Genomic DNA, 23,533 nt, shown 5'->3' on the forward strand with positions numbered 1-23,533 from the left:
GCTGATAAACTTACTCGATTGCCCGCATGCATGCCCTCGTTAATGAGACACTGCCAGGGGACTCCGTTCATCTACCGTTTGTCCGAGTCTGAGACGAGCGGCCTCAGGTAGCTTGCTACTCCCACTGGGCGAGACAAAAAGCTGCAGTCCTCGGGGACGATGATTACGGCCAATCTGGTCCTCCTAGGTTCCACACTTCGGGCCGGGAAGATACGCACCAGGCTATCCCTAGCTCCACTCTCGGTGGTCCGGCTAGCCGCCCTCGTGGCTCGTGATATTGGGAGATGTCCAAAACCGGCAGCTTCCCCGGTAGTAAGAGGAGTATCCGAGAACATGTCATCAAAGTTATCCGACCATGCTGGAGTTGGAGAACTCGAGCGGGCCTCAGCAGACTCAGTAGAGGCAGGGATCTCGGAAGTTGCAGCAGTCTCATAGCCGGGCAGTGGGCGCACATCCACTGGAACTTCGGTCTCGGGGACCGGCTCAGTCCTCAGATCGGTCTCGGGTGCACGCCCGGACCTTCTGGTCCTTTGCAGGGGGGTTTTCTCGGATGAACCATCACCTGAAATATCGACAAATTCAATCGACCTTCAGAGGAGTCGGGTAATGAATTTCTTCCCCACCTGTGTGCAAGGCCGGAACTGACGGTCCTTCCCCGGCTGAAGGAAGTGATGAAATGGTGGTACCCTCCTCTGGAATAGAAGCAACGGGAGGGGTCACACCGATCCTCCGAACGAGGAATTCGGGCTCTGTTTCATCTCTTAGAGTCCGAACGACGCTCCTCGCCCTCTTTTTCGGTTTCTGCCCTTTGTCAGAGGGATTGTTTCTCTTGTTAGCGGCAGCAATGATACGGGATGTATCCGCTGAATCGAACTCGGGTGCCGACGCAGTGGGTTCGGCCGCTGGCTCCGGTCTTGGATTCACCGAGCCCTTGGGTAAACCTGAGTACCGAAGATGTTACAAAAGGGAAAGGTAGAAAATGCAATGAATATCGATAGAAGCAAAGTTTTACTGTGGTTGTGAGCGACCCATCGGCCACGCGACAGGAGTCCCCATGTCCGTGCTTCGTAGGTGTGCTGGCTAAGAAGAGCACTAACCCATTCGTTGATGTTCCGGACAGCCGGAGGTATCCACGCCACGGCTGGTATAAAGAAGGGGACAAACAGTGAGAATGTGAATAGGACTAGTGTTTGACAAAGCATTCAAAGGCAGTTATTAAAAGAACTGAGACTTACGATTATCATTCCACCTCTCCGGGAAGAGCATGTAGTTGGCCGGAATAATGTCCGCGGTCCTCACCCGGACGTAACACTCCAGTCAACCCCGGTCTCTATCTTCGTCCATCTTCGAAAAGATTGGGTTTCGGCTTCGCTTACCGAGCTTTATTACACCTCCCCGGAACAACCTCGGGGAGTATAACCGGATGAAGTGAGCCAGCGTGAACTCCTTTCTCAAGTTATTGGCCAAGAGGCAGGCCACGGTCCTCCAGACAATCGGACCAATCTGGGCCAAGGTTACATTGTAAGTCCGGCACATATCTAGAATAACCGGGTCGACCGGGGGGCCGAGCTTGAGTGTGAAAGGGTAGGTGTAAACGTATAAGAATCCCTCCCGATGGTCGGTGATTGATTCATCAGGTCCGGGGGCAAAAACTTGTACCGGACGGTTATCCCATCCGTAATCATCCCGGACTAGATCAAGTTTGTCCTCGGTAATGGACGAGGGGTATTGTCTTACATCAAACCCTCTGTCGGAAACCAGAGAAGGTTTCTCAACCTCGAAATCCTTGTTATAGTTGGGTTTGGACGGTACAATGCCCAAAGCAGTGGGCTTAAAGGCGGGTTTTCCCTTGGATTGATAAGTTGGCTCGGTTCCTTGAGAAGAAACCGAGGGAATATCGTGGGAGGTGGTTTCGGTGTTGGCAGACATTTGGAAGTTAAGGAGATTTGGCGAATTCGAAAAAGAAGTTAAAAAAATAGAGTAAGGGAGCAGTCAAGAAAAAATTCAAAATGGTAAAGAGTAGGAAGAAAAAGAAGCAACACTTTCTAAACAAAAACAGCTAAAGAAGTTGGCGGATCTGGTTTGTTCTCACGCAATATAAGCAATGAATCAGCAAGAAATATGAGATGGAGGATGATTAGAAGTGATGAAGTGAAGAAATAAAACAGAGAAGTGAAGTGAAATGCAGATGTAAAATGGAAAAATGAAGAGATGAAAGGCTTTATATAGATATGGGGATCGAGGCGGTTTCAGATCCCAGCCAACAGGGGAATGCCACTGTCACACCCTAATATCCCTAGGGTGGGATGGGCACCCGACCCCATATCCAGAGCCAAGCGAACCCACAGATTCTTATTACACACATAATTTCTTCGGACTCTGAAAATCAAATAAAAGTAAAATACATATTAAGCTTTCAAAATCTTTCTTTTATCGTTCTCAAAATTAAACAAAATATGTAATTATATAAAATTTATTACATAACACAGAATGACATATCGGCTAATGGAGCCGCTTACAGACTGACAACCAATACCCACGACGCTGTCTGCAAAGTCTCTAACATCAATCCAGAAACCAGAACATACATGTACTCTGACTAGGCAACGCTCCAGAAGCAAATGGAGCTCGCCAATCCTGCTGAAACATCTTCTGACAAATCTTCTATTCATCTGTAGGTACCTGCGTGGCATGAAACGCAGCCCCCGAAGAAAGGGGGTCAGTACGGAAAATGTACTGAGCATGTAAGGCAAGAATCATAATAAAAGAATCGTAACTGACATGAGGAGTGCAGAAACATATACAATGCCCAGAATACCAAAGTTGTTACCTTTAGAACATAAATCATGCATATCATTATCACATACCGTACCCGGCCCGTTATGGGACTCGGTGAATGAAATCATGCGTGCGAACATCGTATATCATACATAAACCGTACCCGGCCCGTTAAGGGACTTGGTGATAAAATCATGTCATCCTGCGCTCATATCATCATGCATGCATATACATATACATATACATACCATACCCGGCCCTCTAGTGAGGGACTCGGTGAATGGAGTCATACCGTACCCGGCCCGTTAAGGGACTCGGTAAATGAAATCATATCGTACCCGGCCCGTTAAGGGACTCGGTAAAAGAAATCATGTGCACATATACCCGACCCGGCCCATCATGGGACTCGGTGCCATAATCATATCATCATATACATATATCGTACCCGGCCCATTAAGGGACTCGGTGAACAATGCAGAGGAGTGCGCACGATAACATATCCTGGCCCGGGCTCAGTGAACAGACATATCAAGACTTGCACGAACAGAGTAGTGCGAAACCATATGCACACAAATCAAGACTTGCTAGACAAATATACTTATCGACATCTGAAGGCTCGGAAACAAGTTTCAAGTCAATCGGAGTTAGTATGGGAAAGTTACAAGCTTTTGAAGTACAGAACCTTTTATGAACCTTTCAGAAGCCGTTCTTGGAAAATCGGAGCAAAAATCATATTAAGTACCTTTTTCATATTATTATGAATCAAATCAATATGCCGACATCATGTATCGTATATACACATAACAGAATCCTGCATGCATACTTATAGAACATCAAACAGAGTGTTGCTGCGGAACGTGCAGCCCGATCCATGCTATAACATATTACTGCCGAGGAACGTTCGGCCCGATCCAAGACTGTACACCAAAGTTAGAAGCATTAATACTTACAGAACCATTTTAAAAACATGACTCTTCTGCTTGGCTCATTATCCAATTATGTAATAATCTTAACCATAGTGAGCATACTCATATCAATAGACCAATAAGAATCGTAGACAACTTCGGGAACTTATCAAATAGAGCTTTGGAATCATGGGTACGTATCGAAGCCATATGAAGTGGCTTACGGAGATAAAAAATAGTGGCCATCCTAGTGGCTCTAAGAATCAGAATCTCTTGAAATCATGCATATACATCATATACTTATTCATATGGATCATGCCAAAGGAAAGAAAAGGGTAAGCCTTACATACCTGTGCCACGCCTTATTAGCTACGCTTATTTATCCAAACTTGTTAGTCTACATTCAAGAAAGTTGACATAATCATTAGGTTCATCGGCATATACTAGTCTTATTCTTTCAAATGAATTCATTTATATTCTGTCGAAATTTCGGCAGCATTTCCCCTGTAAATACACCATCCCCGAGAATCTAACTCGGTCAGTTTCACAACAACAAATCCGAGAATGGAACTCGGCCACATTATCAACAATAATACCAACAATTATATTCAATCCAACCGCATACGATCAAGCCAATATGGTTGCTCACATATTCAAGTATTAATCCAAAACCATTCGAACGATACTCACGAATACTTCAAGCAACTCACACAATATTTTAAACGGCCTAGCCAACTTACAACATAGTCCGAAATCTTCCAACTTCAACAAGGACAACAACAACACATTTTCCTTATTCTAGATTCATAAACTATATCAAAATTCACATGTTACAATACCGTCCATACAATTATAAGAATTCATGCTAGTGTCGCATTAACCTCTTCAACAATCCTACAACGATTACAACTTCATTTCAAGCCATCAAACTTTCATTCTCATCGTAGAATCCACATCAACAACAACTAGAGTATCAAATGAAATCAATTCACCATAACTTACCAAAACAACCCCTTATTCGCCCACAACAACAACATACATATTTTCATGAATTTTCATCTATTTCTATACATTACAACAACAATCTAAATACTAAGTAAAATTAATCCATTCTTTCTACACCACACCACTTCCATTCGGCCAACACATATACACACATATTTCATGAATTTAATCCTTTTTTACACACTTCAACATACATAAATCATCCATAACATATAAAAGGAAATTAATTCTTACCTTTTTCCTTCAACTTCTTCACTTGACCATGGTTATGAACTTGCAAGAATAGATGTTTTTCTTGCTCCAATAGGTTCCAATTAGTAGAAAACAATTTTTGAACAAATTTTTCTCAAAGTTCTTGTTGGGGTGCACATGGCCGAATGGCCTTCAACTTGGGGCTTCTCCAAGTTTATTGATTTTTCTTAAGGAAAGAAGATGAGAAATATGTCTTATTTATCCTTCTTTTTCCATCATTTATCCTTATTTATTTTTAAGTCCCTCAAATAAAAGTTATGGACACATGGGTCTTCTCCTCTTTTCTAGAATTTTCTTAAAATAACAAATACATCCACTTGTCTTGTTGTATAAACTTTGGTCCCTTAAGTAAGAACATGGACACATGGCTATGGGTGGGGCCCACTTTTTATGTCACATGGCCAAAGTGACATTCTAAGAATTTTCTTGAACACTTTGTGAAATTCTCATTTTACCCCTAGCCTTTCCACAATATTACCATAAACTCTTTTGTGAATTTTCATTTTTACCCTTAACCTTTCTCAATATTTCCATCCCAATAATACTCATAATAACTTGTATTTTAGAATAACTTTGGAAAATGGTCTTGCCCTTAACTTCTCGCAATTATCTCGAATTATCCGAACGTAAAATGCAGGATATAACAGCCACATGTCCCACAATTAATGAGAAATGACTTGAAACGACGTGCGTTACGGCGGTTGTCAGAGCTGACTATCCGGGATGAGACACGTGGCTTATGACAGAGGGACGTGATGCAACTGTTCCCGCCAAAATGAAAAGATAATAACGAGCATATGGAACCACCAGTTCTTGATTCATCCACTTCCCGTTACTCCGATAAAACTACGGTCCGAAAAGTGTGGGGACTATCTGTATACGGTAAAAACTGGACATATGCTAGACCGGTGAGACCGGAGATCGAGAGAAGAGAGAAACAAACACGAGCATGAAGACTTTCTTTCGGACCGGAGAAGTGCTTGATTCGATGAAAGCGAAGAAAATCGTTTGGTCCGGTTTCTCCATAGCCGAGTTGATCGTGGTCGTTGGCCGGTTGTTCGTGGCCGTTGGTTCGGGTGATCTGTTACACAATTGCCATGCGTCAAGACCGTTCTGCCACATTGTACTGCCTGTCGTACGGGTGTCAGACCGTACGACCCAACCTTATCCTTTTAGGGTTTTTCTTTATTCAAAAGGGTTTTATGTTGTATGAGGCCCATAAGGCAAAACTATAAATAGGGGGCATTACCCTACTTTCAAGGGTTGGCTTCTTCAGTTCTAGAACATTGTAATAGCAAAATATATAAAATCTCCCCCTCATTCTCTGATTTTGGTCCGGATCTAGTGTGTTCTTCTTTAGCTTTATTCAATTAAACAATATTCATATATTATTAAATACATACATTTAGTGCAAATCATCGATTAGTATTCACTTGCTCATAGCATATCCATATCCATTTTCTTCCAACTAAATCGATTAAAAAATTTCCACGTATCCTATACCTCATTCACAAATTCAATTGATTACCTAAATTCGGGGTAAACAAATGAGGTACCCATTCCTCATTACATTCTTTCTCAGCTTAAGGTACAAAAAGAATCCCCTATGTTGTTTACAATATCCAAATGGACCTTGAGGATTTTTGAAAAAAAAATTCTCCTCAACCATACGCCATGTTGAAGAAAAAAAATCAGTTTTTTAATATAATTGAAATACTACTCATAGTTTTTGCAAAAACTAGAATATTTTCTCTAATAGTATTTGGTTAAAAGAATTTTGATTATACATAAATGTTCTTAGAACAATATTTTCTGCTTACTTCCCAAACAGTAGAAAATAAGCCAAAAATCACTTTTTTTTTTTTTAAAAAAAAAAAACAACTTTTTAGGAAAACATTTTTCATCAAAAACATTTTCCCTCATATCAAACACACTCTTTAACTTTCTAACTTTTAAGAAATAAAAACGAAAATTTAACGAGGGATTTTACATAAGCTTGGGTTAGAAACATCTTGCTCCCAGTATCAGTTTTCCTTATTTTGCATAGTTAGGCTTGAAGAAGTGACGTTTTGATATTTGCAAATCATGGTTTCTCGAGTCATTTCCTAACAAAAGCTGGATGTGCAGTTGATTTGGAGAAATGGATATTAAAGCAATTAAAAGCTCGTCTAGAGTTTGAATCCTGTAAACAAAACTGTTTCGAAGTGTAGTAAAATCCCAGGCAGTGCCAACAAGAAATGAGTTGGGGTATATAATCCTGGTTGATATGAAGAAGACCTAATTTTCAGCTTACCTACTGGTGAATATTTGAATACAAGTCTACTAAAAACATTCAAATAAAAAATGTTCCGCTCTTCTTAACATCGGCTGGCTCATAGAAACTTTTCCATGCGGTGCCTGCATTAGGATGCTTCTTATCCATACAGTATAAGCAGATTGATGAGGAATAGAATCTATGTTGTCTTGCCTAGCTACTAATATAGATAAAAAGAACCTAATACGGGAGGAAATTCAGGTTCATGTTAAAAAGTTCATGTGCATAGACATGGATGATATACAGTAATCGTCTAATACGCATTGATGGGTCAGTTTTTGGCTCGATTGAAGCTGTCAAAATAAATGTTTTAAGGCATGCATAACCACTTTCTAAACAATGCTACAAGTATTCCTATTTAGTCCATTTGTGCAGTAAGAGTACAAGTGATTGTCTCTATAAAATGCCATAGCTATCAATTTTAACTCATTGGACATGGTGGAATCATTAGCAACTAAGACACTGAGAACTAAACCGAGGATATCCTCCATACTCTCTAGTGTTTTATCAGTTCAGATATAAAGATAGACTAAGCCAAACATTCTTTATTCATACCACCAAATGACTCCTACATCATATTTCAACTCTACACATGCCAACAGCCAAATGATTTCTGCAGCATTGTTGTAAATCCTCACTTATGAATCAAAATTTAGTAAATGCACCATGAAGACAGATGCAACTTGCAAGTTTGGAAATCACCAAATGTTGAAATAATTGCAGTTACAATCTAAGCTCACCCAACTACATGCTCCACCAAGTGAAGAATGACTTCTGAGAACAAAATAGCACCGTTATAGGAGCCTTGTTCCATGACCATAAAACTCCGCAAACATGTATGAATTAACAACAAGAAGATCAAATCAGAAGAAGCAAGAAAAAAAAAATCAAAGAGATAGTGGATAATAGAATAAATGGAAACTAGCGAGTTAGTTCTTTGAATAAAGCAAACGAAAATTACAGCAGATTTGTTGCAAGCAAATTTCTGAAAAAAGTTTACATATTACCCACAAAAATCAGTTATGAGAAAAGAATAAAGATCAAGCTCGTTTCCCAGTTCTAGGTGAAGACTTTGGGCAGAGATCCCATCGGCCCTTTGCACGTCTGCGCTGAATAACTGCTCTGCCGCTGGTGGTGCTCATACGCTTGCGAAAACCATGTGTTCGAGCCAACGACTTCCTTGATCTATTCCTCTTAGTCTGACAAAGAGCATACTTCTTTGCCCTCACCACCAGGCCACGCCTTTTAGGGGTGCTCACTCCAATGCTGGAATTGAAGCCAAACCCAAATGATGAACCTAAGCCAGAAGAAGTTAACTATTAGCTCGCTACTACTCATCATGCCAATTTAATACAAAATTTATCATATGCCTCCATCTGTACCCTTAAGGGGTCGTTTGGTTGGGAACAAGTTATTCTAGGATTAATTATCCCGGGGTTGTTATCCCACCCTCCCACAGGGATAAAAATAACACTACAATCCCAGGATAACTAATCCCGGGGTTAGTTATACTGCAATTTTATTCCAACCAAACGTATGATAAACTCATCTCAAATTTAATCCCAGGGTTATTATCCCTTATCCCTCGTGCCAAACGAGCCCCAAGGGTTTCCTCCCTGTTCAAAGTAAATTATGGTTCATTTGCTTTATAATGTAGCTTTAACCAATGGATTTTGACCATATAACCAGCAACACAATTCAATATTAATAGCAAACCAATGCCAAACCTAAAATATCCACAATAGACACTACCAATTTGAATTATATATGGGATACTAAACATCAAAATCAAGAATGGCAACGTACTCTTGTTTCCCATGAGATTATTTTATCGCACCTTCTATATGGGATAGTAATACCTCCATTTTAATATAAATGGTGGAATAAAATAATCCCGGAACTAATTAATACCCATAACCAAACATGGGATAAAGTTAATACAAATTCTATCCCGGGATTATTATCCTTATCCTAGTTAATACACCGGTTATTTGGTTTGCAGATTAAATTATCATGGGATTATATTCCTTGGACTAATTTATCTCACCTGAAAGGTGGATAAAATAATTTCAAGTTTGACAGGATAAGGTGGGATAAAATAACCTCAAGTTTGATGGGTTAAAGTGGCATATCCAAGATTAAGTTTGAGAGTAAATTTATACTGTATTTGGTTGACGGTATAAAGTGGTTGACATCAACCAAACACAGTATAAATTTAATTCCAAACTTAATCCAAAGATATCCACATTTCCCGCGTACCAAACAACCCTAAGTGTATAGAATAGAATAGGACTAGAGATAACACACGAACAATAATTGGCAGCTACAATGTAGCAAAAAGAAGCAATTCAAATGCAGAATTGAGCTGTGTCCATACAGCCCAATTCCTCCAACAGGGTACAAGAAACATTCCCACATTACCAATTAAAATAAGGAAGTGAAATCTCCATTTTGGACAAGACCCAATTCACCAAACTAGAGAAATAAGCTAATTTCTCTTTTTCCACATCAAAACTATGTACAAGGATTGAAGTTGCAAAACGAAGATAGAACCTTGCAGGGAAAAAAGAGTGAAGGAAATTGATGGGAGTTACCAGAGAAGGAAATAGAAGCAGATGAGGTGGAGAGTGCAGAGGAAGGAACAAAAGAGCAGTGAAGCAACCCTGGACGACCGCTTGAACCACCCATTTTCAAAGTTGTCATTCTTGAAGAACCACTATGTAGAGAAAGCGATGCAGATGGGGCATGGTTTCGTATTCCTGAACAGACCATTGACAAACACGCCATTTTATTTCTCTCTTGATAAACTCTCCCGACTCCCCTCTTCTATCTAATCTACAACTCCCCCCACTTATTGTGTTTTCATGCCTTATCTCCAATCCTAGGGTCTGTTTGGGGAACCCGAAATGGATAACGGGTTAACACATGGATTTAGAGGGCGTTTGGATCGGCTTTTAAAGTAGCTTATAAGTTAAAAGTTAAAAGTTAAAAGTTGAGAAATTTGATTTATTTTTATACTTTTTTGTCCTAAAAGAAGTGCTTTTGATCCTTCCAAACACCACCTTAGCCCCTTTACTCATTAGCATTAAATGTTTACCCTTAATAATGGAAGGAGAGATTTTTACACTCTTTAATTATCATTTGGCACAAGTTTATACTACTAAATGAGCTTATATTTTCACATCTTATCTTATTTAGGAGTTAATGGCCTAGATAGTCACTCAACTTAATAACTGATCATCATAATTACTCAACTTTGTTTTGTTTTCTAAAAGTCGCTTAACTTTGTCTAGTTAGCTTCTATAGTTATTTTAGCTGGAAATATAATTTTTGATATCTATTTAAGTAGCAGACGTAAATTTTTAGGAAGAGAATATTTCAAAAATTAAAGAACACCGGTGGTAATTTATTTGTCTTTTGTATAGAAATTGAAAAACAATCATGTTTTTTAGTTAAATAGTATTAAATGCATGTTTATATAATCAGCCTATTAATCGGGTCTAATCAAGAATTGGGTCGGATTTAGGGTGGGTTGGGTCCTAAATAAATCTATCTATTGATTTTAATTTTTTGGAATAATCAGGTTGAGCTTCGTAACACTCACCTCCCTTGTGATTTATGATATTACACTTACCTCCCCTATTTTAACTTTTTTTTTTCCATAACAATTCATTATCTTATTAATTATTAATATAAAATATTATGATCTGACTAATATTCCCTTTCTTTTTAGTATATCCTATTATTTAATTTAAGAAAGGGAAAATGTGCAAATACACCCCTCAACTTTAAGATTTAGAGCAGATATACCTCTCATTCAAAAAGTGGTGCATATATACCCCTGTTGTTATACAAATGGTGCAAATATATCCTTTTTGCAACGAAATTTTGTTAATTAAATTAAAATCCATTGTAAGGGTAAATTTGCATTGTTTCGCAAAGTTAAGGGGTATATTTGTTCCTTAGCACACATGAATTGTTTTGCCTTCTTTATTTCAACGATTAATTCGGATTTATTACTTGGATGATCAAATTTATTTTTGTGCTCATCTTATTATTACATCTACCATAAATTCCCCAAATTATTCTTATGCAGATGCAAGGAATAAATTGCAATTTGGTCACTTACGGTTATTGGGAATAAATAAGAAATCTTGAGATTTTGAGAAAATTATTTAACTTTTAATTGAAACCAACGAGGCGGCATGAACAAGTTTGAGGAAATGAAGAGGGTGGGTAATGAAGAGAAGCCGGATTGAGGAGTATTAGACAAATGCGAACTATATGCTTCTCTCCAAATGCGCGAATATATTTCTCCATTTTGATTTTGAAAGTTTTTGAAGTAATGTGACAAGATAACCTGGTCATTTTGAAGAAAGTAGACCCCTAAGATTGCTTGAGTGAGTGACTGAGTGGTTCTACCTTCATTTTTGTTAGGATTGGGCTATTCCTATGCACTCTAAGATCCCGTTTGGCCATAGATTTTGGGAGCATATTTTGAAGATTTTTGTTTGGCCATAAAAATTTGACAATTTTTTAAAACAAATCTTTAAATCCCAATTTCTGGCTCAAACCTATTTTTGGGCTAAGATCTATGTTTTGGCCTTTTCAAAACTTTTAAAAACTACCCCAAACTTTAATATTTGAGCTTTGAGGTGATTTGAAATGGCATCAAACCAAGACTGGATTAGCAGCATAGTTATGTCAATTTTAGTATTCAGATTAATGTTTCTAGTCTATTGTGAGGCACTTTTGGCCTTTGTTGCATTTTTTGCTTTCCTTTTTCTGTACAGACTTTTTTTCTTATGAATAAAACACAACCAGTCTCATGCTCGTTGTTTTGGATAAAAAAAAACTTTTATATTTTATGTAAAAAAAACACCCATCTATTTATGATCAACTAATTCTATCTACCATGTTCCTCCATTAAAGTCATATCTATCATATTACCACAATTAAAACAGTCTCTTCCATAAAGTGAACGAGCTAAGCTAGTTAATACCCTTTTTTTCTTTTCTTGAACGGATGGATCTTTGAATTGTAATTTGAATTGTAGTAGCTAGTAAGTGTGGTATTTAACAATTGTTATTAAAATATCATGTTCCGCATAATTTGGAATTAGCAAGTATGTGTGTTTTGCATGGTTGGGTAGTCTTGATAGTCTTTTGAAATTACGGGTATAAGTAATAATTCATGTTTTCCACAACAAAAAGTGAAATATGTTTAGAAAAACTATGGCCAAATACATTTTCAAAACTTGAAAAACTTCAAACCCAAATCAAGTTTCAAAATTTTTGGGAATCTATGGCCAAACACTAGCTAAGAATCTGGTAGAGTAGTCGCATAAGAAGGTAATGCCACAGAATATAAAATCAGCACAAGTATTTTCACGTGTAAAACTCCTTCCTCAAGGGAGTCAAAAACCATGACATGCCTCTTATAGGATTTATCCAAATTCTCTACTAAATCAGGAGCCTTATAAAGGTTACAGTTATCCTAAGGACCTGTTTCTCGAATAGTCCGCCTATGACAATAATTTAACCAATGAACACCTATTACACAATACTTGCAATGATAAAAAGATGTCAGCGTTAAATACTTGCAACGCTAAACAGAACCTAACCTAGACAAACTAAAGAACTTAATGATAATTTCTTAATAAGCTCTGGTTCTTCGTCGTCTTGAAGTTGGCTCTCTTAAGACAAAGTGTTGATTGCGCTCAGTTAGCCTCTCGTTGGAATGTTGTGATTTGTGGTTGTGATTAAGATTAAAAGCTTGTTGGTGTTGTGCTTATATATAAGTAGTTGCTGCCTGTTGAATGTAGAATCCAACCAAGTTTTGGTGTGATAATTGTACCCGAAAATCAGACCTTGTTTGACTTGGATCTTCCTTCTTTCCTTGTATACGCATCAACAAATTTGTTTCCTACTTCAATGCTAACTCCATGTTGATCAACTTATGGTACTTATTAAAATATTACCATAACTTGAAATTCAACCTTTCATCGAATATGAATCAGGTAATATTCCGTCTTTTTTTGTGTCAGCATGAAATAGCTTTTCGGTCTTCAGTTGCGTGATAGTAAGAATCAGTTCCTTTGCTGATATGACAACTTCACTGAATCCTTTGGATATCTGGTTCTTCAATGAATCCTTCCTTATCTGTGTCTTGATTTGGGTACATTGTTTGTCAAATCATCAACACTTCAATTAAGCTCATAACCTATCATTGAGCCAACAATTACTCAACAATTTCCCCTTTTTTGATGATGACAAACACATAATAGCTTCATATATCTTCAAGTGCTCTTTGTTCAGCTTTCTTTATTCTTCTTCTTCAACTCTGGATCAAATCTCCCCCTTCAATTGTGCTTCTATGTTGACCATCTTCCCCATTAGAACCAGATCCATGTTGATCTAACACTACAACTTCATTTTGATATAACTAAGGCTCATTATATGGGATTTGTAATCTCGCAATAGCTCACTCGCAAGACAAAGCAAGTTTTTGATGACCAGCGTAATCTCATTCAGGAATTAGCCTTGCACTCTTTGCATCCTTTTAGGAGAAATATTCCCATGCACCACTTAAAGTCATAAGACCAAACCAAAGGATTGTTACATATCATTCTATACTGCCAGCAAAGATATATAGTTCAAGTTGGTAATTGGTAGAATTTAGGCTTGGTATAAACTTTGAGGGGATAGGAACCAAGTTCTTTGTTTAAGCTCAACTTAGTTAGTAAGTCCCTATGTTGGTGAGTACATATATCCGCCTTTAATACTCTTATTATTCAATGTAGTTCCCTCTTTCAATAATCATCATCTTCGTCTTTCTTCATATCTACTGACTTTATTTTGGGCCAAGCTTTTTTCTATATTCTAAATTGGAAAACTTCCCTTTTGTTAATCCCTTTACCCCCTAGACACTAACTCTTCCAATGTTTCTCCATGTTTAGTCTCTCCCTCATTTTTTTCTAAACTCGCTTCTATCATTCCCCGTGGGTCACTCTTATGTTCTATAGTAATAGATATTTCAATTTCTTAGCATATGTGACTTTGAGAGTTTTTTTTTTTATTGATGATCATTTGATATGGATTAAGGTGTCTACTGAAAAATATATATGGACTTGCGAACAAGGGAGGGGCTCTGTGAACTTAGGTATTGGTATAATGTAACTCAAGTTGATTTCTTTTTGGAGGGGATTTTTATAGCTGACTAGGATGGATTGGCAGTATAGACATATTTATGCAACTTTCAATTGTAAGGGAGGTGCATACCTGATAGTCATAAGAATCAGGTTCTTTGACTAGTTTTCTCACTGTATGTATTGTATGTGCTCGATTCACCATGCCATGAGTGCATACAAGTAAAAGTATAAGACTGAGTAAGACATTATTCTACATAGATCTGTCTCAAGCACTCTCTTTTCATAGACAATTAGGGAGAAAACTGTTGTATTCAGTTCTTCTTCTAATTTTTGCTCCTTAGCTGCTTCTTCTATCAATGCATAAATGTGTTGATTCCTGCTTCTTCAACACCATTTTCTGCTAGAACCTGTTTCTTTATAGGTGTTCTTCATGATAGGTTGTCCTGGCTTATATATTTACTATCCTTCAGAGATCCAGTCCCTCCATGTGGTTTCTCTGGGAGTATTTTATTACCATAAGTCTGTGTGGTCCGCTTCTTGTCCATCTACAACAGATATTACCTTCTTTCCCCACATATTGGTGAGACTCTATGATTGTTTCTTCATAGCTCATCCTCCTGCTCTATCTCTTTTTCCAAATACCAGGTTCATAGTGATGATATTTAGGAAGACAGATCCTGGTGCTTTCTTTCGTGTGTTTATCAAAACTAATCTTCTTTTTCTTTATGGGAGTGGATGTTGCCCGGTTTCCAAGCTCCTTTTATGCTAGGCCTTTGGTGAGAGGATTTATTCCTTTTATTTCTCTATGCGCAGACCATCCCGACTTGTTCTTGTCTCCTCTCACTCATGCATATTTATTCTGATCAATAATCACTGTTAAGGACCGGATTTTTGTTGGGTCCCTTTCTTCTGGATGACAATTGACTTGGGCATTCTTCGATTTGTTTTGTGCCCTATGATGTAGAGTCATTTTCAATATGGGTTCTCCTAGGTGCTGCTTGCTCTTCTAAGTTACCCTGGCTTCTATTAGATATGGATGTTGGGAGCTTTCACAATTGTGTAGTTGGATACACACAAGTTCTTGTATTCTGAGAACCTTATTGTATTGGAAGCTTCTCTCTTCTTTTACTCCCTCTAGATCTTCCAATAAGATTTTGTTTTTGGCTTATTTAGCCTGTAGTTCCTTCTTTATTGTCTTGAGGGAGCTTTTCTTAGATTGCTCAACTTAGTCTTTCATAGTTGTGATAGTGGACCCAAGCTCTTCTTTCTCAAGTTCTAGTGTTTGCTTCCCTTGCTCATAGTATGAACTTGTTCTCTAAGACCGTCAATCATCTCTGCTAGGTTTTCTTGTTGTGATTCTTGGTTTACCAGATCCACTTGTAGGGAGTACATAGATTCTATTATACTTCCCTTTGCCTTTTGGAGATTTCAGTACTATTATTTTACTAATTTTGTAATTTTCTTGTTGAGTGCATCTCAATTTGTGTAATAATTTATTGTTGAATCGTACTATTTTCTGCATATCATTAATTTGTGCAAATGTGAGATGTCTTTGGATATGGAGACACAATAATTAGTTATTGAACATTACAAAAGTGAAATAATTTTTGAGATTAAAATAATAGTGACTGCTTAGGAGACAACTTCAAGCCTTCAAATCATTCTTATGTTTTGAAGTATTCTTGATTACTGGGGGAAACATAGTAGATGCGGATTAGTTGGCGGCTTTTTTATAAAATATAAAAGTTTGGGTTGATTTTTTAAAATTTTAAAAGGGCCAACAGATAGATCTTAGCCCAAAACAGGTTCGAGCCAGAATTTGGGATTGGAAGATTTGTTTTCAAAATTTGTCAATATTTTATGGTCAAAACGATTTGAATAACTATTTTGAAAATAGGCTTCCAAAATCTATGGCTAGGAGCTAGTGATGGAGTACAACACAAGTTAAAGAAAAAGAAATTATAATTTCAAAATTCATGACAAGTTGTACATCCTTAGATATGAAATCCCAAAATTTTCAATTGATGGTATGCTTTTATTACCTCATTTAATGTTGGAGAAACAAAGGAGGAAAAATATATATACATTAGCTAAATGTTCGTTGTCAGCTGGCCTCAAATGTACTTGCTACAATAGCTAAAAACAGAACATCAATAATACTAGAACAATTATCTACCTAATATGTTTTATCGACAAAGATACAGTAAAACATTTTACAATACCAACAATTCTCGTGGTACGATTGAAAAGATGAAAATTTATTGGTTTTCTCCTCCTAGAGATTTCTCAGTAGATCTGTCTCAAATGGCTTCTTCGAATCCACAACTCATACATAATCATATGAAAAACATCAAAGTCTTTGGAAAAAGAGTTCCACTGAAAATGCTTCTGCACCTGCATTACATTCTTTTGAAGCTTCATGTATTGATCGTACTCTATTTCTTCAAGAATTTTCTTCAGTTTTGGAATATCAAGAGATGAAACAACGACAGAGAAACTTTCCCAGTTGAGAATGTCAGCGTAGGGGAGATCATAATGGTCAGCCAATATGACTGGAACACAACCATAGTAAAGGGCGTCACCAATTCGGGCAGTGTTGATCTCAAAACCTTTAGCATGAATGCAGTATTTGCTGCCCAATAAGGCATCTGAGTACGGTGTTTTCATCCGGCCGCGGTGAACGATGATCTCGGAATCGTTTTTCCATACTTGGACCAGGTTTCCACGCACTCTGGAGTTCATTGCTCCGGCGAAGAAAGCTAGCTTTTTCCTGAAGTTTCATGTTTCCAAACAAAATAAAAAAATAAAAAAGACCAAGCCAAAATAGAAAAAGATTTACAATGACATTCTATGATTCTAAGAATCATTGAGAAGAAGAAAAAGGTGGTGATACTTTTCTACTGAGAATGAATTGCACTCTCGCCGGAGTTTAAATAATATACACCGTTAATTAAATAATATTTACATAATCAAGTCATTTTTAGCTGCTACAACAGGTAAAATATCTTATTTGCACGATTTCAAATTTCACATTTGAAAGAGACTTATATGTAGATATTATTTGAATGACCAATATAATTAATAAAAAAAAATACTTCTGACACATGTCAAATATCTCTTTAGAACTTATGGTTTTAAATACTTTTATAACATTATTATGGCTATAAGAGCATGTCATTAAGAGTAAGTTGAGAAACTTCAAGTTCAATTGGTTTTAATTAGAGAAGGGCATCATTTTTTTTAAAACAAATTGAAAATGTTTCACATAAAATTTTGGGGCATAATGAATCGTAAATATCTCTAACAAAGTTCTTGCCAAAAGAAAGTATGGCATTTGGGGTGAGAAAGAAATGCACCTCTGTGAAGGACCATTTGTAGGGTGTACTCCTTTTCTAGGCCAAATTTGAGGAATGGAAGCATCCTTATGAGCAACATAACCAGATAGGAAGTAACTTGAAGAGCAAACCACTTGGATAGCATTTAACTTCACATGAATAGCTTTCTCCATGGCCGACCTTCCAACAGAATGACAAGCAACATAGAAATGGTCAGCCCCTCCTGACCTATTCCAATACGGGTATTTTTCACTAATTTCAACAACATAATTTTTGACAAAATCTTGGATCCCACCAACCCCTACCCTCTTGTCATTTCTCAAACTTGCTATAGAAAATGGAAGATAAAAAAGGTCAGCTTCTTTGGGGTCATTTGTGATGAAATGACTTTTATAAAGGGCTTTCTTGAAATAACTCTCACTTGCATAATTCCCTGATGGCTCATGGTCAACTGGTAGTAACACATTTGCAAAAGGGTCGTTCTTCTTGTGGGGATACACATATATTTTTAGTGTTCTATTCATTTCCTTGTATTCTTCCTCAAAGAGATCCTTGTCATGAAACACGTTTTTCTTCTGAACCAATTTCTCTGAAAGGCAAAAACCAATCAGTTTAAATATACACAATAATACACTATAGCATTTTTGTCCATTTTGATGAAATTCGTCCTATGCATGATGATGATAATGCCTGCTATCTACACATAGTACGTAGTTTACAATCGCACACCATCATAGTTGCTCCAGTCTTTTAGAATTGATAATTCTAGTTAAATTTTGTCTATACTTTCTTTCTGATTGAGACGCTGCTGTTTTTAAGTTTTGGGAAGATGTTTAAGACAACTTTTCTAACTAAACGGCCTAAAGATTCTATTTTAATTACTTGACAAACCGTTTTAAAACAATGGAGTGATATTTTTAAGATTGTTCAAGAAAAAGTATGAAGTAAATTTATAAATATGCAAAGAAAACGAAAACACAAATCAAACACTCATGATCATCTTATTCTCACTTGCCCTGAGTAAATGTTTGAAATGCCTACAAATTCAGCTTAAATTGATGTACGAAATCCGTTATGATATAATTTTTGGAAGCCAATTTTTTTTTTTAATCAATTGAAACACTCTTTTTTGTTTTTTTTTTTTTCTGTCTAAACTTAAAAAAAAAAAAAAAAAAACAATACATGTCATAATCAAAAGGGCCTAAAAGATTTCTGAAATTGATTTTGATTATTAAAAGCACCCTGACCAAAACTTTAAAATCGATGCATACTTGCTATTTGATGTGGAACCGAGAGGGCATGAAAATTAAGAAATAAAGAATTTCTTTTTGAAACTTATAGTTTTAAACTAGACATGATTATTTATGCGACCTTAAAACTTGTTGTCGTAAACAACTTATGATATTTATGTGGTTATATAATCATATCATTAAAAATTAAAAAAAAAAAGAAAAAAGAAAAAGAAAAGTCATAAATTAATAAGAAAATAATATTAGTAAAATGAAATAAAGGGAATTTGATTTTCTCTAGAAAGAATAATTTTCTAAAATGGTCAACTAATATGTTAACGAAGGATGAAGAATCTAGCCGCCAACCACCCCCCCCCCCCCCCCCCAACAAAAACCCTCTTCCCTCCCCCAACCCTCTCGTCATACTCAACAGCACAAGTTGAAAGAAAAAGCAGAACTATGAAAATGATTTAATTAATTAATATTAAATAATAAGGTAACGAACAACAGATAAGATGAAGTCGGCTCTTGAAATTTATCGTATGACGTCGTCATCCTTCTCTAACGAATTAAATAAAAAGAGAAAAATACCTTCCTCCCAAAAATACTTATTCGGCCTTGATACTTATTTCAAATCATATAAACTCATCATAATTAGATAGTAAAATAATATGTGAATATATATTACTTCCAAATTTATGTGGCACATTTTACTTTTAAATTTGTCCAAAAAATAATAATGCCTTTTCATATTAGAAATGACTTAATTTTAAATTTTTTCATTTTACCTTAATGAAATGATTTTTAACCATATAAATATTTATGACTTATTTTAGATCATATATCATAAATTTTAAAAGTTTTTTTTCTTAAATTTTATGCCGGGCCAAATGAGGTTATACTAATCCCGAAGAAACAATACTATGATAAGCGATGCACATGTTATCTATTTATTCATTTGGTATATACTTGACGCATGCACGTTTATCTCGGTCCCTTCTCTTACAGTTACTATTACTAAGATGCTTCTCATTTAAGATTTTCTCACAGTTCTGCCTATATAAGAGATATTTTATGCTTTCTCCCTCGAATAGTCAAAGTATATTTTTCAGAGAATTAGCAGCCACTATCATGCAGGTGAGACCCATATACTAATCATGGGCAGAAAAATGAACGACTATGAAGAAACAAAAGCCAAATCATCCACAACTACATAAAATTATTGTAGAAAACGTGCTATTTGTTTGTATCATTATCAGTTAGAATTGGCAACCTCATTCAAGCTATCAAAATATAGAGGTTAACTACGGACTTTTCCATCGTTCCCTTCTTTAGACCTGTCTAACATGAAATATATATCGGCAATTTTGTAAGTTTATTATAAGAAAAAAATTCATAATAAAGAGAAACAACAAATTGCTACCTCTTTCCAAATTTAATACATAAAACTTGACTTTAATTATTGAAAATTTACATTGTAAAGTTCATGGTCAATTGTCAAACTCCTCTTGATGTATTTAAAATTTTGGAAATAACTTTATGAAATGACGGCAATTATGTCATAATTTAACAAGCACCTAGGCCTAGCCGCCTACTAGTATTTCTAAAACTTAGAATCATTAAGGCGAGATAGATAGCAACAGATATAAATACTGGCGACGTAAATATCAAAATCAATTTAGGTCGACATCTAAAGAGGGACAGGGAGTAAATTAATTAATTTTCTCACCTCTTGATGAACCGAGTTGAATCTCTTGTTTAGTTAAATGAATCTCTTCGTTAGCAATGGGAAATGGCTCTGGCAAAGGCAGACTGCTAATATTTGCTAATAAAAGAGTTACAGTTTCATCATCTTCTTTTGGCATATTATGATGATGATCAACAAAAACTCTTAATTTGGGTAATGAAGAACTTTTCAAATTAGAAGAATCTAATGGCGCTTTTACGTGAATCAGAGTTTGATGAAGATGTAGGAGAAGTCTTGAGGTACACAAAATGTAAAATACTATCAAAGTTGAAGTTATGAAAGCTAGAATTGTTGGTTTTATGAAGGAACCTTTGAACCTTCGATTCCATGGAGATGAAACTGCCATATTGTATTGTGTAGAGAAGAAAATGATGATAGGAACCTTAGAATGAGAAGTCTTGTTACTTAAGTAGCAATATTTTGTCTTAAACCAAGACATATTAATAGTTTGATTTCTTTTTTCGGTTGGTATACTATTCTTGTAATATGAGCCCCCAAGTTTGATCAAAGTATATTTCTTCCCTCAACAGCCTTTCTGTTTCTTGGATTTTCTATATGTTCTAGTGTACATGTAATGCAAAATCAAATGTCATGTTGAATTAATTGGGGATGTGTCAAGTACTTGATATATCGCTTTCGATGTTAATAAATGATGATTGAAATTTGCATCTATTCTCTTTTTCGTTATTAATAAACGGTTAGGGGTCTTGACCTAATCCCATCAAATATAACGAATTCTATTTTTATAAAAATGAAGTACTAATATATATTTAAAAACTACTTAAATTTTTTAAAAGAGGAAAGTTTTCGAATTCTTAAAATATGTAAAACTGAATAAATATATTAGAGTTGACTATCGAGAAGCAAAATATGAGTTAAAATTTTGAAAAACTGAAAATAAATAGATAAGTTCAATTCAACTTTGGATGGCAGAATTATTTCAAAGGATTCTTTTTTCGAGCTTCAATATTTATGGAACAAAAATATATTTCTACTAGTGACTGGCAACACACAAAATGCATGTATAAATTTTTTAAGTGATTATATGATTGTTCCCTATAAATATAGATCTAAAAGTCAAATTACTATACTAAAGCAAGTCCCTACGAAAGACCACAAAGAAACCACAACCTCATATATTTGCACTTAATGAAGATCCGAATCTTAATTATTCAAATATCGATCATTAAGGATATATCTATTTATTTTAAAAAATGAATCTTAATCATTAAGCTAAGTGTGATTATTTTTTCTTTACAATCACTTAATAGTTTTGAATAGATATTTGAATGTTTAAGATCTGTGACAAAGGCTTAAAAGAGAGTACTATAATGTTGGCAGAATGCCATATGTGAAGTTCTGATGATTGACAAAGTAAAAACTCGGAACAAGTAAACCAGCTTAAAGGCATGTTGAAAGCTGAACTAAAGCTGATCAAGAAATATGGGAAAAGAGCTAGTGAATCAGCTCAGACAAAGAGTGTCAATAAAGCAGAAGAAACCAAAGCTAGATATATGTAATAATTGAACAAAGCTAGACAAATTGGCTGAGATGAAGCAGAGAATCCAGACAATATAAAAGGTCTGAAAAGGCATGCAACACAGGATGGTTAGAATAGGTCCATAGACACGTTCCACTGCGAAGCTACAGAAAAAAGCATATACATGAACTCAGATTGCAAACATGTGTGTCAATGCAAAGACAAGTGCAATGATCAGATTAAAGAGAGTGAGCCAATACATAATCAATCACAAGACAGATGCCGAACAAAGGAGATGAAGATGAATCAATCACATGAGCAGTTAAGTAGAAGAATAAAACAAGCATGAAAACATGTTCTATCATAAAGAGTCAGCAGGTGCAGTTGATGAATGAATCAGAAGAGATCATGAAAGGAGAAGGTGCAGTGGATGAATGAATCAGACGAGAAGAAATCATGAAGCAGAAAAAATGGAGATGACTCAGAACTATTTGGTTTGAATAGAGAGAGTTGCAGACAAAGCATATGAACCAGGTCTGCAAACATGTTCTAATACAGAGCAAGAACATGGTTAGAGTTACAAAGCTAGACATGGCTGAAGACAAGATTTATTCCAGCAATGAATAAATCTGATTGAAGAATACAGACAAAGAGCGAAGATAATGATGCTATGAAACAAGTCTGTCAACATGTTCCATCATCTATCACAAAGGCAGGTTCAAGGTTGAGTAGCAGGAATGAACGAGACGGGGATGATGAAACAGGTTCATGAACATGTTCCATCTCAGACAGTGTAGAGATTCAAAGTCAGACGAACCGGGTGGATGAAACAGGTTCGTGAACATGTTCTAGCGCAAAGCCTACAACAACTAGGATTTGCAGATTTATATTGGTAAAGACTTGGTGGTCAAGTATGCAGGATTCCTTGCCATAATTGTCGAGATTATTCAGACTTCTACAAGGACAAGTAGCCGACTACAAAGGCAAGAATCCCAATTCAACACAAACCCTAATATGTTTCATGGGCCTTGATGTGCTACAGATTTGTGGCACATTCAACGCCTTTTTACTATGAAAATTTTGGTTGTTTTCAAGTAAGTCTGGTTCTCGTTAATATGTTTTGTTGTGTTTTAGGAAAACAATGGCCCAAAAGCAAAAAGCAAAGAACAAAAGGAAAATTGGCCAGAAATGAAGAATCGACGGTCCATCGATCAGACGACGAACCGTCCTTTGAAGCGTCGATAAGCTCAATTTCCAGTGATGACAAAGTTGAAGACGACAAAGGTCGGAGGCATCGACGAAGCGTCGAACTGATCAACGGTTCGTCGTTTGTGTCGT

General features: G+C 36.3%; 2 protein-coding genes across 2 annotated transcripts; both read right to left on the minus strand.

The window, feature by feature from the left end:
* Positions 1-8,141: 8,141 nt before the first annotated feature.
* On the minus strand, positions 8,142-10,126 carry LOC132626601 (large ribosomal subunit protein bL34c). Its single transcript, XM_060341520.1, has 2 exons — positions 9,849-10,126; positions 8,142-8,551 (listed from the first exon to the last, which is right to left on the minus strand). Exons 1-2 carry the CDS (start codon positions 10,039-10,041, stop codon positions 8,295-8,297), a joined length of 450 nt encoding a protein of 149 aa, XP_060197503.1. The 5' UTR covers positions 10,042-10,126; the 3' UTR covers positions 8,142-8,294.
* Positions 10,127-16,412: 6,286 nt separating this feature from the next.
* Positions 16,413-21,241, minus strand: LOC132626602 (probable glycosyltransferase At5g03795). The gene is made up of 3 exons (XM_060341521.1): positions 20,698-21,241; positions 17,761-18,328; positions 16,413-17,174 (listed from the first exon to the last, which is right to left on the minus strand). Exons 1-3 carry the CDS (start codon positions 21,152-21,154, stop codon positions 16,691-16,693), a joined length of 1,509 nt encoding a protein of 502 aa, XP_060197504.1. The 5' UTR covers positions 21,155-21,241; the 3' UTR covers positions 16,413-16,690.
* Between the last annotated feature and the right edge of the window lie 2,292 nt (positions 21,242-23,533).

Source organism: Lycium barbarum, chromosome 2 (assembly GCF_019175385.1).
Source record: "Lycium barbarum isolate Lr01 chromosome 2, ASM1917538v2, whole genome shotgun sequence".
In the NCBI taxonomy this organism is placed as follows: Eukaryota; Viridiplantae; Streptophyta; class Magnoliopsida; order Solanales; family Solanaceae; genus Lycium; species Lycium barbarum.

Bases quoted from the DNA above. Each gene is read 5' to 3' on its own strand.
- LOC132626601 (XM_060341520.1), bottom strand. From the start codon at position 10,041: ATGGCGTGTTTGTCAATGGTCTGTTCAGGAATACGAAACCATGCCCCA. The intron at 8,552-9,848 runs GTAACTCCCATC...CTTCTGGCTTAG, and splicing joins TGCTTCTATTTCCTTCTCTG to GTTCATCATTTGGGTTTGGC.
- LOC132626602 (XM_060341521.1), bottom strand. From the start codon at position 21,154: ATGTCTTGGTTTAAGACAAAATATTGCTACTTAAGTAACAAGACTTCT. The intron at 18,329-20,697 runs GTGAGAAAATTA...TTTGCCTTTCAG, and splicing joins TCAACTCGGTTCATCAAGAG to AGAAATTGGTTCAGAAGAAA. The intron at 17,175-17,760 runs GTGCATTTCTTT...ATGAAACTTCAG, and splicing joins ACAAATGGTCCTTCACAGAG to GAAAAAGCTAGCTTTCTTCG.